Here is a 16190-nt window from a genome sequence, read left to right on the forward strand (position 1 = left end):
GTGATAACTAATATTATATTTATTCTATCTACATTTTATTCTAACACGCATCCAGGCACCTCCAGGACCTGGGGGTGGCTGGGGGTCTCTGATCAGGGTCACAGGACCATTTCTTCTTCAGCACATTCAAACACTTTCTATTGTCTAAGCAAATGGATATAAGGGTGATAACTAACATTATATTCATTTTATATACATTTTATTCTAACACGCATCCAGGCACCTCCAGGACCTGGGGGTTGCTGGGGGTCTCTGATCAGGGTCACGGGACCATTTCTTCTTCAGCACATTCAAACACTTTCTATTGTCTAAGCAAATGGATATAAGGGTGATAACTAACATTATATTTATTCTATCTACATTTTATTCTAACACTAATTGTCGGTCTTTAATAAATCATATGCATCCTAACTGGACTGCCGTTGTACCGAGAGGACTTTTTTTATCCTGGCGGCCCTCCTGTGTGCCCTATAACCCATTTCCCCCCAGCACAGGAGGATATTTAAGCATGTGTCGCATTGCTTATGGGGCGCCACATGGACACATCTCACCCCCTCAGGGCTTTGGGCATCCACAGCAAAGCCGAATCCAACCGACATATATTCTCGTACCTCCGCAGCCGTAAATAGTTTTAATGTTACACCCACATCAGAGGAAGGTTTTGGAAATTTGAGCTCTTGAGTGGCATCGCTTCCGTTGCGGTTGACATTCTATCCCATATGACATGGATTGCGAGTGATCTTACACTTCCGAGTGTACATAAAAACTTGCTTCCCCTTTCCTCTTTTAGACTGATAGAGCCAGTAACTCAAGTTGTATCGCGGAAGAAGCGCATCTTATTTAAAACTTCAGGGGTTACACCTTCTAACTTCGGTGCTAATGAGCAACAAAACTGTCAAACAAGTCTACATCTTTGCAGAGAAACCAGTATAAGACACGAAAAAATCATAATATTAGTCATAATTAAAAACAAAATGTAAATAACCATTCGTCTTTGTCTTCCATCTATTTATTTTATATAATCTTATCCTCCTAGGATTGGTGGGGGGGGGGGGGGGGGTATGCTGGAGCCTATCCCAACCGACATTGTACCAATTGCCAGGCTTTGTCTTTCAATGCATGGATATCATAACCATCCAACAATGCAGTAATAAAACTTGTTGTTATTCACCCCACTCAAGAGGGTCATAATATTCTGTATGGTGATGCGTTTAATGACAACCCTGGTTAATAATAATTTTCAAGCGCGAGAGGCTCTAATTAGTTCTCATTATATTTTAATGAATGCTTAACTTTATGCAGTCAAGTCATGTCGAGGCTCCATAATAAATGGAGAAAAATAAAAGCCATAATAACTCTTAATGCTCTTATTTTTATTTTTATTTTTATTTTTATTTTTATTTTTATTTTTATTTTTATTTTTATTTTTATTTTTATTTTTATTTTTATTTTTATTTTTATTTTTATTTTAAACTGTTACATTTGTTCACTTCCTGCTTTCCTAATATAGTTTTTTTTGCGCTATGTTTGGCGATCTGTGACATTCCATCTGTTCTGTCACCATCTTGTATTATTAGTCATTCTACTGAGTATGTGTACATTTCATATGGGGGGGGGGGTTCTGGAGATGAATATAATCTAATAATTCCATAACATGAAACAGTCCCAGTTATTGCAAGTGTTGATCCAAAATTGGAGTACTTCAATTTCAAGCTAGCTCTGTGATTGGCTGGCCTCTCGCCTGAAGACAGCTGGGATAGGCTCCAGCACCCCCTGCAACCCTCGTGAGGAAAAGCGGTAGAAAACGAATGAATGAATAAATGTTTTTAATTTTAATTTTAATTTTAATTTTAATTTTAATTTTAATTTTAATTTTAATTTTAATTTTAATTTTAATTTTAATTTTAATTTTAATTTTAATTTTAATTTTAATTTTAATTTTAATTAACCATCCAACAACGCAGTAATAAAACAGTCTTGTTATCACGAGGGTCATAATATTCTGTATGGTGATGCGTTTAATGACAACCCTGGTTAATAATAATTTTCAAGCGCGAGAGGCTCTAATTAGTTCTCATTATATTTTAATGAATCCTTAACTTTATGCAGTCAAGTCAATTTGAGGCTTCATAATAAATGGAGAAAAATAAAAGCCATAATAACTCTTAATGCTCGACATCCTGGAGTTATATTTTCATATACTATATAGGTATGATTTATTTAAATTTGTACAGTGCTGCATTGGCATATGAGTGTTTCATTTTCGATGCGAGTCGTCTCTACTGTTATTTTGCTAGGAACTGTGAGGTTAAATCTGGGTTACCTGCTAATGGTTATGGGCAGGCATAGCCAAAGACGGCTTTTGGGGTGAAAGTGAGAGAAGACACGTAACATTCCGAGATGGTAGTGAAGGCTTGTGATGGAATTTATTAGCATGTATTATTATTCATTATGGAACAGCTGTGTTTGTCAAAAAAAAATCGCCACACGTGTATGGGTGCTTTTCTCTGAGTGTATGTGGGATTTTTTAGTATAGAAAACGCATGCTTTTATTGTGAAGCACTAAGAATGGTAATGGTAATGGTTTGATTTCATTTAAACATGCATCAGATTACAATTGAGTGCATCCCATAATAAGTTCCCAGTTCCACATGTCCAAAAGGAGTAGGAAGAAGCAAATCTTATTTAATCCTACCCCTCCATCTGGTACTTTTACAATCAGTAACTGTTACATTTGTTCACTTCCTGCTTTCCTAATATAGTTTATTTTTATTATTTTTGGTTTTGTTTTGTTTTGTTTTGTATTTTAATTTTAATTTTAATTTTAATTTTAATTTTAATTTTAATTTTAATTTTAATTTTAATTTTAACTTTAACTTTAACTTTAACTTTAACTTTAATTTTAATTTTAATTTTAATTTTAATTTTAATTTTAATTTTAATTTTAATTTTAATTTTAATTTTAATTTTAATTTTAATTTTAATTTTAATTTTAATTTTAATTTTAATTTTTGTAGCAGATGGAGAGGTAGGATTTACCCCTCCATATCATTTAAGTTATTTTAATTTTAATTTTAATTTTAAAAGTACCAGATGGAGGGGTAGGATTTACCCCTCCATATCATTTGAGTTATTTTTTAATTTTAATTTTAATTTTAATTTTAATTTTAATTTTAATTTTAATTTTAATTTTAATTTTAATTTTAATTTTAATTTTAATTTTAATTTTAATTTTAATTTTAAAAGTACCAGATGGAGGGGTTTGATTTACCCCTCATATCATATAAGTTAATTTTAATTTTAATTTTAATTTTAATTTTAATTTTAATTTTAATTTACCAGATGGAGGGGTAAATCCTACCCCTCAGTAACTGTTACATTTGTTCACTTCCTGCTTTCCTATTATATAGTTTTTTTGCAAGCTAGCTCTGTGATTGGCTGGCGACTAGTCCAGCATGGACCCCGCCTCTCGCCTGAAGACAGCTGGGATAGGCGAGTATAAGCGGTACAAAATGAATGAATGAATTTTCAGCGTTTAGCGGTATTCCTGGGAATAATGCATTTAAAACATGGACCGTCACAGTAATCCCAATTGCAGCAGTGAAAGAGAAAGACAGCATACTTTTCAAGGGTGCCTATGTCAACTTCATCGGGCTCGCGGCCAGAAAAGCAATGAACTGGATGAGATTCACATCACTGCTGCTCCATTTTTTTTTTTTACACAGTTGCCGTACAAACGCCGAGGACACTCGACTATTCCGCTCCTTTGATCAGCATCAGAGCGCCGTGTCACTCCTGATTTATCTATGAACCTATTCTCGGATTCATGTACGGTTCAGGAAGATACGTCGGCAGCGTTTGACCTCTTTGCGATGGCGGGTATTGGCCCACTTTTACTGATTATTGTGCTAGCATTACAATAGAAAATGACCTGATCTAAATGCTAATGTAGTATAATGTAGTATAATGTTGTTACGGTAAACACATTTTCCTTGTACTACTGGAATTGAGTTTGAATTGGGACTCGGACACAGAATTCCACGTCTTGTCGCTTAATGAGTGTGGCTAATTGGTTAATTGGAATAATTTGGCTGTTGTTTGCAATTGAGTCAGACAATTATCCCGACCCGTTCAAATACCGTTAATGGGACCCATTAGGACAGGGGCCTCAAACTAGTGTCCTGCGGGCCACATTTGGCCCGCGGGCCGCATCTTTGAGACCCCAGGGAATCCCCCCCCCCGTCAATTTCTGCACTTTGTGTAGTGCTACTTTGTGTAGAAATCCATGTTGTGAACTGGATGTTTCACTCGTGAATCTTGAATAAATACCATATACAGTCTATGATAAATGCCTAAAAATATCCATATCATACTTTTTAAATATCGATACATTATCGTGGAACGAAGTATCGCGATATATAGAATACACACCAAAATACAACATTCATTCGTTAATACACAGTTAAAACATGAGAAATTTTTTTGTCAATTTCTGCACTTTGTGTAGTGCTACTTTGTGTAGAAATCCATGTTGTGAACTGGACGTTTCACTCGTGAATCTTGAATATTTATTTTTATTTATTTTTATTTTTTTGTCAATTTGTCAATTTCTGCACTTTGTGTAGTGCTACTTTGTGTAGAATTCCATGTTGTGAACTGGACGTTTCACTCGTAAATCTTGAATAAATACCATATACAGTCTATGATAAATGCCTAAAAATATCCATATCATACTTTTTCTAATATCGATACAGTATCGTGGAATGAAGTATCGCGATATATCGCCGAAAGGATATTTTTGTACACCTCGAATCGTAACCCATGCCGACAATTTTTTGACGTAACGACTTATTTAAAAATATTTGTTGCCACGTTCTTCAACAGTGTCGTTGCAGGATCCAAAAGCAAGTAGTCGTCCGATGTTGAGTGCGAGAAAACGCTTTGTAGTTTAAATCTCGATATCACATGCTACTTTTAAATACCGTGCTACGTCTGGAGATACGGTTTCAAGAATGACTCCGTAAAGCAATACAGCGCTAATTCCCTTTGTAATCTGAGCCGTGACCGTGCGAGACGTTGCTAATTATCACCGCAGAGGACATCAGCTTCATTCCTTCACACCGTGACACATTTATTATCATTTCAAAAAAGGCATCATATTTTTTTTTTTATAAAATGTGTCATTATTTGACATTTGTTTGATTTTTGGAGGCTCTACTGTTATGAGACGCTGGATCATTTTGTGGTGCCCGCGTTTAGGTGGAATGGCTGACCTTGTTAGCATTCAGTTCCACTCAGTAAATCACAGATTTACTATCGGGATATAAAAGGTCTCGAAGTACTGACATACTCCTTAAGAAAGATACTATTTGGCTCATTAATTGCACTAAAAATATATTTCCATGCATGATGATTGGCCGATTGAAGGCCGAGTATCCTATGGAACAAAATGAATCCATTTTTAAGGTCACTGAATAGTACTGAATTTGTCCCTCATTTATCACTGTTAATTGGTTCCAGACCCCACTGTGATAAGTAGTTTTCCGCAAAGTAGGATTCAATATTAATAAAGTCATGTTTTTGTAGTTAGGGCATAAAAAATAGTTTTGACTTTCTAAATACAATTATTACCATGATTAGAGCCCTGTAGCAATGACATAACAACCCTACAGGCACGTTTACATTCGTAACTGTCATGTGCAGACTCCGGGATCACTGCAGGGGTCTGCCGTTATCCAGACTTTTTTAGTTTTTTAATTTTTTTTTACAATTTGATGTAATTATCATTGCAGTTGCACATGGAATCGTTTACCACAAAGATATTTCCCCCTACTTATAGATAAAACTGATTTTCTATCTGCGATTAAATGTGATTAATTATGTGTTGACTATGGACAATATGCGATTAATCACGATCAAATATTTTAATCAATTGACAGCCCTAATATAATAATATATAAATATATTACCAGTGTAATACCTTTAGAATTTGATTAATACTGTATTTTTTTATATTGGTATTTTTTTTAAATAAAATATCACAACTAGTATTTCAAAATAAAAAAAAGAAGTCTTAATGTCCTTTTGTGACGGAGTGGTGTTACAGTCAGATATTTTATTTTATTTCATTTTATTTTATTTTATTTTATTTTATTTTATTTTATTTTATTTTATTTTATTTTATTTTATTTTATTTTATTTTATTCGTTTACCAAAAATATATTTCCCCTACTTATAGATAAAACTCATTTCTATCTGCGATTAAATGTGATTAATTCTGAGTTAACTATGGATAAATATGTGATTAATCTGATTAATTTGATTAATACTGTATTTTTGATATTGTTTTTTTTAAATCAAATATAACTAGTATTTCAATAAAAAATACAGAAGTCTTAATGTCCTTTTGTGAAGGAGTGGTATGACAGTCAGATTTTTTTTTTATTTTATTTATTTGTTATTATTTTTTTTAAACCAAAGCACTTACTGCTAGTGCTCATTGTTTCCATTCTGCTCCGTTGTGGAGTCAATAAATCCACCCCATGTTGCAATATCTTTTAATAATAGCGTTGCTTTGCACTGTAACGCTTCTCTTCGTAATACAAACTGACCCAGCAGCTTTTATTTATCAACTTAAAGGCTTTTTGTTCTGCACACGTCTGCTGGATATTGCAATCTCATTGCAGAGGCGTGACTATTAAGGCCGCGAGTTAGTCATGAGTAAAATTACATTTTTCATTAAGTGCTGATGAATTATAGAATGCAACTTACCTTTCATAAGTTCTAATTATTTTTAGGCATAACGGAATATTGAAAATATGAAATATTGCTCCAGAAACACATCACACTTTTGATGAGGTTATGTTGATTGTCGAGCACTTAATATGACTATAACTGTAACACATTAATATGACCGGGCTGCACGGTGGTCGAGTGGTTAGCGCGCAGATCTCACAGCTAGGAGACATGAGTTCAGTTCCACCCTTGGCTATCTCTATGTCTTTATGCCGTTATCCGCATTCTGGTCAAAATAGTTTTAAACGAATACGTAGCGCTAAGAGTAGCGGAGGGTAATATTTCATTATATTATATATATATTATATTATTATATTTCATTGGGAAATCACAGTTGAAGAGCCAGTCAGTGTTTACATACACAGCAACAACCAGACAACTGATAAAATCACCATCAAATGCGATCTGAACAGTGTTTGCTTTAACTAAAACCGCCCAAACATTTGTAGGATTTCATATTTTAATGAGGATAGCATGCAAACAATGACAGAATGGGGATCGAATCACATTTGATGGTGATTTTATGCAGAAATGTTAATTTAGAAGATAATGTCTGGGAGTGGTTAGCGCGCAGGCTACACAGCGAGGAGACCCAAGTTCGATTCCACCATCTGTGGCGATTGTATGTTCTCCCCGTGCATGCGTAGGTTTTCTCCGGGTACTTCGGTTTCATCCCACATTCCAAAAAAAAACATGCCAGTTTAATTAGCGACTCCAAATTGTCCATAGGTATGAATGTGAGTGTGAATGGTTGTTTGTCTATATGTGCCCTGTGATTGGCTGGCCACCAGTCCAGGGTGTACCCGGTCTTGGATAGCACTCTCGCAGCATTCAATAAGGAAAGTTTTATATGCTGTCAAAGTGGAATTGCAACCTTTTAAAGAAAATTGGTCCCCCCGGAAGGGATGCTGACATGGCAGCAGTTTTATCGGAACCCAAAACAGTTTAAAACAAAGCATCGCTAAAGGCTTCTTCCTGATGATGTCATCACTGGTTTTTAGTCCTGGAAGAAAGTTTCGCTAAATGAGGCGTTGCTGTTTCAGTTTCCATGTTGTGATATGGCTTCAAATTTCGGCTTCACTCCATAACAGTTTATTGCAAATGTTTTCAGAAATTTAGCTGTTTTTAGATCATTCATTCTTGTTAGCATAACATGTTTTGGGAATGGAGGACATGCAAACTCCACACAGAGATGACCGAGAGTGGAATCGAACGGAATCGACTCTTTGGGTAGGAGGCAGGAAACCCAAAAGAAAACTTCAGGAAGAGGTGCAAAGTCTAGAAGCCCTAGAAAGCTTTCTCTGAGGGTTATTGTGTGTAGCTGCTCTATAGGAGTCCAGAACTCCGGAGTGACTTATGTATGTTTTTTTCTACCTAATGATGCATTTTTGGCCTTGTGCGACTTATACTCCGGAGTGACTTATGTATGTTTTTTTCTACCTAATGATGCATTTGTGGCCTTGTGCGACTTATACTCCGGAGCGACTTATGTATGTTTTTTTCTACCTAATTATGCATTTTTGGCCTTGTGCGACTTATACTCCGGAGTGACTTATGTATGTTTTTTTCTACCTAATGATTCATTTTTGGCCCTGTGCGACTTATACTCCGGAGCGACTTATACTCTGGAAAATACGGTAGTAACACCGGTTGTGCAATTTACGCTAACTGCGATACTGTGGTCACTTCAATGCTAAAGGAATCGTTGAAACGGAAGTCATTTGTTGCGTTTGACACATATGTGTTAGTCCATACCAGTGCATGCTAAAGGGGTTTAACACGGTCAAGGTCAGATCAAGGTCACCCAATCCACACATACAAAAAAGCATCCAATCATGTTCGTATCATTGGACTTTTTTTTGCGCAGTGGGGTACTTGGTACATCGATATTGAAAATCTGGGGTTAAGAGGTCCAAAATATTTTTGATTGATTGATTGATTAAAAATATTTGCCGATCGACTTTGGGTAGGGATTACTCGTCAGTTCCAAATCACCGGTACATAAAACGGACTCAATTTAAACAATTCAAATAAAAATATATAAGTGTTATGTATATTCAGAATTTTTGGAGTTTCCTTTTCCTTTTTCTTTTGGTAATTTCCAAGAGTGTCGGATTAGCATGTCAGTGCCAACTGGGGGCTCTAAAACCACTCAGTTGAAACTTACCCTCCATCTGCTGAGAGACTAAGCCAGTACTTTGCACGAAGAAGACCGTTACCAAACAGAACTGGGGTAGTGGTAAAGAAAGTCAATGAGAGTAATTACAATGTTTATTTTTCACTTTTGCTATTGTTATGGTCTACTGAGGTTGTAATTAAACAAAATAATTAAGAAACAACTTGAAATTTACAATAATGATTCTGTTTTCCTGAATGTTTAGCAAAAATGAAAAATAAACATTGTAATTACTCTCATTGACTTTCTTGGTCTTACTAGGTCTTACTAGCTGTCTTAATCTTCTTGCTCCAGTTCGCTTTTGTTCTTCGATGCTTCGATAGATTAGGCGAGGCACCTCAGATTAGAGCGTGGGGTCAATTTAAAATCAATACCTTGTATTATATTTTCAGTTTTGTGTGTGATTCACCAGTTTTTAATGTTGGACCCCGACATGCCTTGGAGTCACTTAGTCCCTTATCCGTGATCCGTTGCCAGTAAATGGGGTCCCCGTCATGGATGTGGGTACGGCACGGTGATGAATAACACAGACTCGCCTCATACTGCAGCTGCAGTTCTGCTACCCCCCCCCCCCCCCCCCACACACACACACACCCCCCCACCCACATCAGAGAGCCTGTTTTGAGACCGAATGGCATATGAATTAAATTCTGACAAAATGAACTGTGGTTGTCTTACGGCACGGGTCTCAAACTCAATTTACTTGGGGGCCACTGGAGCTAGGGTCTGGGCCGCATCAAGTTTTCCAAAAAAACGAAAAAAACGCATTTATTAAAAACCAAAAAAATTAAAAAAACTTTGCTTTGGTTCCAATTTTCTACAATAAAAGCTCTGATAAAACATTCCACTGCTCTAAAATATCTTAATTTTTATTTTTCTACACAAAATAAGATAAATAAATCAAGAATAAATAAAATCAATCAATCAGTAATAAATAAATATAATAATAATAATAAAACAACAAATAATAAAAACTACATATAGACAAATTATTTTTTTCAGATAAAAATGAACAAAGCATTATTAGAGCCCTGTACACATGACAAAAAACTTTTTTATTTACAACATATTGCGCAACTGCAGGGTCTTGCGACACATGCTAACTCGCAAACTAGACAGCTAGCGACCTAAAAACGGTAGCCTTCAAGTTATTTCCTTTCAACTTAAATAGCCAAAAACTTACCACTTCCACACGGATAGCGAGGATAACTATTAACAGTTATTTAACCTTTTAACATGAACATTAATCAAACGTAATATTTTTTTATCTGGGCACATTAAAATTTCATATCAACGCGGGGGCCTCAAAATAGTGTCCTGCGTGCCACATTTGGCCCGCGGGCCACATGTTTGAGACCACTGGCTTACGGCAACTGTTGAATTTAGCTATGGCTCCTCGGGTCCCCCCTGACAGTAGAGCTGGAATTGCTGAACATGTATAGTCAAAGCAAACACACAGCCACAGGCTTATTAAAGACGCCGGGAAGTGGAGAGGTGGAGCCGGGGGGGGGGGGGGGGGGTTGGTTCTTCAGCTGCTGCATTGGCTGTACCGGGTACCGACGGGGGAGGGGTCTGTGGAGAGAGAGAGAGAGAGAGCGAGTCGGAAAAAAAGGGTAGGAGTGCAGTGCGCTTGCTGGGAAATAAGCAATGCCCGTTAGTCGCGTCTGCACATGAAGAGCGCACATCGGTCGGGGCTGCAGTCACCGGCGGTTTACGGCGGCGACGGGGGGGGGGACGGAGCTGCTTTTTGCACGGTATGCCTCGCTGAACCTGACACCTCAGTTAAGGCAGGAACGTCGGGAAAACACATTGAACGCATCACCGAAGAGAACCTAGCGACTGCGGAAGGGTGAGAAAAGTTATTAGTGTGGAAGTGAAGGAACCGAGAACCGACGCCGGGAAAGCATCAGGAAGGAGACTTGGAAAACTGTCACTTTTTTCCCAAAGGAAGCGTAATACTCCCGGGATCCTTATGCATATCTACTTCAGGACTATGGAATCCTAACTCGAACTCACCTCAGCTGTGTGATCCGAGTTTTCCCGGGAAGCAGTGGAGTCCTGAAGGGCACGCCGCTCCGAGACTATGTTATACCGTGCGTCAAGGAGCTCTTCATCATCAGCCGCAGCATCAGAGCATGGAGAAGTCCAGCAGTGAGGAGTCGGCCATTCATCGTAGTCCATCTGTAGATAGCTGTGACTCTGATTTCCCCCAAGCATCCACGTCTGGGCGGCCGGGGTTCGCCGGTCGCGGTTTCACCGCCGGTGCTTTCTACGGCTCCACCGCCGGGCCACGTAAAAACACCCAGCAGGGTCAGGCTGCAAGCACGGCCGAAAGCGGCGCAGGGGACAAAAGCAACAACAAGTACAGCTCACCCAAGGGGAGCAAATACGTGGTCTTTTACCTGGATCTATCCTTTGTGTTCCTTTTAGAATTCAAGAAGTTTAACATGGCAAGAGGCTGCCTTTGCTGTTTGAAGTATTTGATGTTCATCTTCAATCTCATCTTCTGGGTAAGTGCATATTTTTTTTTCTGGATTTTGATGTCAATGTGTAAAGTCACCAGAGTTATAATGCAAGGTACCTTACTCATGGAAGGTTCCTATCGGAATAGAGTGGAAAACCCTGAAGGTTCGAGGCAACATAGTGGTTGTCAAGTGCAGCCATGCGTTTCTGATTGTTACATCAGAGAGTCCGTGCCTTTTCTTTTGCGGTGCATGTTGCTATTCCTGGATGTCATGACACAGGCAGGGGGGGCATTGCAGCAGCTCTCCTTTTGTATGTGGTCAGAGGAGAGAAGAGGTGGGGGTTCAGTGGGGTCACTTTTTAGGTGGTTACCGTATTTTCTGGACTGGTTCACGTCGCAAAAGACCAAAAATGCATAATTAGGTCGAAAAACATACATAAGTCGCACTGGAGTATAAGTCGCACAACGCAAAAAATGCATAATTAGGTCGAAAAAAACATACATAAGTCGCACAAGACCAAAAATTCATAATCAGGTACAAAAAACATACATAAGTCGCACTGGAGTATAAGTCGCACAAGGCCAAAAATGCATAATTAGGTAGAAAAAAAACATACATAAGTCGCACAAGACCAAAAATGCATAATCAGGTACAAAAAACATACATAAGTCGCACTGGAGTATAAGTCGCACAAGGCCAAAAATGCATAATTAGGTCGAAAAAAAACATACATAGGTCGCACAAGACCAAAAATGCATAATCAGGTACAAAAAACATACATAAGTCGCACTGGAGTATAAGTCGCACAAGGCCAAAAATGCATAATTAGGTCGAAAAAAACATACATAAGTCGCACAAGACCAAAAATGCATAATCAGGTACAAAAAACATACATAAGTCGCACTGGAGTATAAGTCTCACAAGGCCAAAAATGCATAATTAGGTCGAAAAAAACATACATAAGTCGCACAAGACCAAAAATGCATAATCAGGTACAAAAAACATACATAAGTCGCACTGGAGTATAAGTCGCACAAGGCCAAAAATGCATAATTAGGTCGAAAAAAACATACATAAGTCGCACAAGGCCAAAAATGCATAATTAGATCGAAAAAAACATACATAAGTCGCACTGGAGTATAAGTCGCACATGGCCAAAAATGCATAATTAGGTAGAAAAAAAACATACATAAGTCACTCCAAAGTATAAGTCGCACACAATCAAAAATGCATAATTAGGTAGAAAAAAACATACATAAGTCGCTCCGGAGTATAAGTCGCATGGGGCCAAAAATGCATCATTAGGTAGAAAAAAACATACATAAGTCGCTCCGGAGTATAAGTCGCACAAGGCCAAAAATGCATCATTAGGTAGAAAAAAACATACATAAGTCGCTCTAGAGTATAAGTCGCACAAGGCCAAAAATGCATAATTAGGTAGAAAAAAACATACATAAGTCGATCCAGAGTATAAGTCGCACAAAGCCAAAAATGCATAATTAGGTAGAAAAAAACATACATAAGTCGCACTGGAGTAGAAGTCGCACAAGGCCAAAAATGCATAATTAGGTAGTAAAAAAACATACATAAGTCACTCAGGAGTATAAGTCGCACAAAGCCAAAAATGCATCATTAGGTCGAAAAAAAAACATACATAAGTCACTCCAGAGTATATAAGTCGCACAAGTCCAAAAATGCATAATTAGGTCGAAAAAAACATATATAAGTCGCACTGGATTATAAGTCACATTTTTTTTGCGGGTAATTTATTTTCCAAACTGCTTGACCAAAACAGACATTACGTCCTCTTGGAAGGCAAGTTCTAACAATAAAAGAATAGAGAACATGCTAACATATGCTAACACAATGGTTATTCAGCTCCACAAAAAAAACATCTAAAAATCTAAACTAAAACTAAAATCTCTTACAATGCTGTTATATACTCCCTTCAGAGCGCAGCATAAACTGGGTCTAACAAGGACACAAAAACGATGCAGTTGAAAAAAAAAAGTGGGATATTATAGTCCGGAAAATACGGTATATGGCTTTTAATATTATTTATTGACATGAATTAATTAAAATAAAGTGGTTGTTTTTTAAAGTTGACATCTAAGAATCTTTTGATTAGTGGATTTGGAAACGTTTGCTGTGACAAAAATAGCGCTTTTTTTTTTGCCAAATCTGCTGACGGATAGATTTCATAAAAAAAATGTGTGTCGGGATCTGCCGGGTGGCCATGCATGGTGATCTATTGTAAAAGTGGGAATCCCTTGAATGTTTACAAAGTGGATTATAAGACTTATGGCTTATGGGTAATGGGGCCAAAGGCTTTTTTTTGTGTGTGTGTGAATGCAACCAAGCGTGAAGCATTGAAGTACTTTAAAGCAAACCCGGCCCACTACCATGCCACTGGATTGGGGATCCTTACTAACTGGGGCACACTGGAGTCTATAGAGATCATTAGCCGCGGGCCCAGCTGTGAAGGCGCCGGCATTGAGAAAGCGCACACGTACACATGCGCCACACAGACCCACAACTATCTCTTTGGTTGGACAACGCTGTGCATTGCCGGGTTTCGGGGGCCGCGAAGAGTAAGCGCTTGTGTGTTGCTTCGGGGCAACTCGCGGTATCTATATCATCCTCGTATCATTACTCATTTCACAGCGAGAAGAGCCAAGTAATTGGCAGAGACGGGCAAAAAAGGCCTGGGGGGGGCTCTTCAAGTGCGCGATGCCTTGATGTAAATGTTTGTGCAAAAGAATAAAAAGGTTCGGATAAGCTTAGCTGATGGGGGGGTTCTTTTATTTTTGACATTGATCTACCTTGATACGGCGTCTCTTAAATACTCGAAGTTCTCCGGCTCTGACATCGCCGACAGTTTCAGTCGGAGAATGACATTGTACACCGAAGAAACGGGGGCTACTAACTACAGCAGTGACTGTCCCTCAAGTTCCAATCTGATTCCATGTAGTCCATCGGGAATGTTATTGACTCCAAGGGAATGGTTTGTACTCGGATCATAACAATTGATTCATTGATGGTAAATAAAAAGGTGCTGAATCATGTTGACGATTGTTAATGTCTGATCAAGTCAAGTCCAAGTGCAGCGCGAGTCAAGTCTAAATTGTGAAATAAAATAAAATAAAATAAAATAAAATAAAATAAAATAAAATAAAATAAAATAAAATAAAATAAAATAAAATAAAATAAAATAAAATAAAATAAAATAAAATAAAATAAAATAAAATAAAATAAAATAAAATAAAATCTCCAGTACGAATGACTGATAATACAAGATGATGACAGAACAGATGGAATGTCACAGATCGCCAAACATAATGCAAAAAAATATATATATTAGGAAAGCAGGAAGTGAACAAATGTAACAGTTACTGGGGGGTAGGATTTAACCCTCCATCTGGTAAATTAAAATTAAAATTAAATAAATCTTGATAATACAAGATGATGACAGAACAGATGGAATGTCACAGATCGCCAAACATAGCGCAAAAAAAAACTATATTAGGAAAGCAGGAAGTGAACAAATGTAACAGTTTCTGAGGAGTAGGATTTAACCCTCCATCTGGTTAAAATTAAAATTAAAATTAAAATTAAAATTAAAATTAAAATTAAAATTAAAATTAAAATTAAAATTAAAATTAAAATTAAAATTAAAATTAAAATTAAAATTAAAATTAAAATTAAAATTAAATAAATCTTGATAATACAAGATGATGACAGAACAGATGGAATGTCACAGATCGCCAAACATAGCGCAAAAAAATATTAGGAAAGCAGGAAGTGAACAAATGTAACAGTTACTGAGGGGTAGGATTTAACTCTCCATCTGGTAAATTAAAATTAAAATTAAAATGAACAAAAATAATAAAAATAACTTAAATGATATGGAGGGGTAAATCCTACCGCTCCATCTGGTAAAATAAAAATAAAAATAAAAATAAAAATAAAAATAAAAATAAAAATAAAAATAAAAATAAAAATAAAAATAAAAATAAAAATAAAAATAAAAATAAAATTAAAATTAAAATTAAAATTAAAATTAAAATTAAAAAAATAATAAAAATAACTTAAATGATATGGAGGGGTAAATCATACCCCTCTATCTGGTACAATTAAAATTAAAATTAAAATTAAAATTAAAATTAAAATTAAAATTAAAATTAAAATTAAAATTAAAATTAAAATTAAAATTAAAATTAAAATTAAAATTAAAATTAAAATTAAAATTAAAATTAAAATAATAAAAATAACTTAAATGATATGGAGGGGTAAATCCTACCCCTCCATCTGGTACATTTAAAATTTAAATTAAAATTAAAATAAAAAAAAATAAAAATAACTTAAACTATATTAGGAAAGCAGGAAGTGAACAAATGTAACAGTTACTGATTGTAAAAGTACCAGATGGAGGGGTAGGATTTAATAAACTTTGCTTCTTCCTACTCCTTTTTTGTACTGTGAACTGATTATGGGATGCACTCAATTGCAATCTGATGCATGTTCAAATGAAATAAAATATAAATTAATAACAGCGACTAAACATGAATCAAACCATAAAGGCCTTGAGTTCCACGTGTTCCATTACAGCCCATCATGGCCGCTACTATAAGTCGACCTTTAGCAGCTTTCTTCAGGGGTAGTCTCGGGGGGATTTACTTGATGGCATTTACTTCCCTTGGGTCTCTCCAAAGCTCAGTTTGGACTTAACCCCGTTTCTGTGGCAAAATCGCCGC

The 16190-nt window shown here is 36.4% G+C and overlaps 1 protein-coding gene across 3 annotated transcripts in view; it reads left to right on the top strand.

The window, feature by feature from the left end:
* tspan9a (tetraspanin 9a) overlaps positions 1-16190 on the top strand; it is a 324722-nt gene that overhangs the window by 180954 nt on the left and 127578 nt on the right. For 2 of the 3 annotated variants that reach the window (XM_058086241.1, XM_058086240.1), the window contains one exon: positions 11402-11481. In XM_058086241.1, coding sequence (XP_057942224.1) covers positions 11419-11481 — 63 coding nt within the window. In that variant the 5' untranslated portion in view covers positions 11402-11418. Of the gene's footprint in view, positions 1-10609; positions 11482-16190 lie in introns of those variants that run through there. The other variant, XM_058086239.1, reaches the window with a different exon arrangement.

This window comes from Doryrhamphus excisus, chromosome 11, assembly GCF_030265055.1.
Source record: "Doryrhamphus excisus isolate RoL2022-K1 chromosome 11, RoL_Dexc_1.0, whole genome shotgun sequence".
Classification (NCBI taxonomy): Eukaryota; Metazoa; Chordata; class Actinopteri; order Syngnathiformes; family Syngnathidae; genus Doryrhamphus; species Doryrhamphus excisus.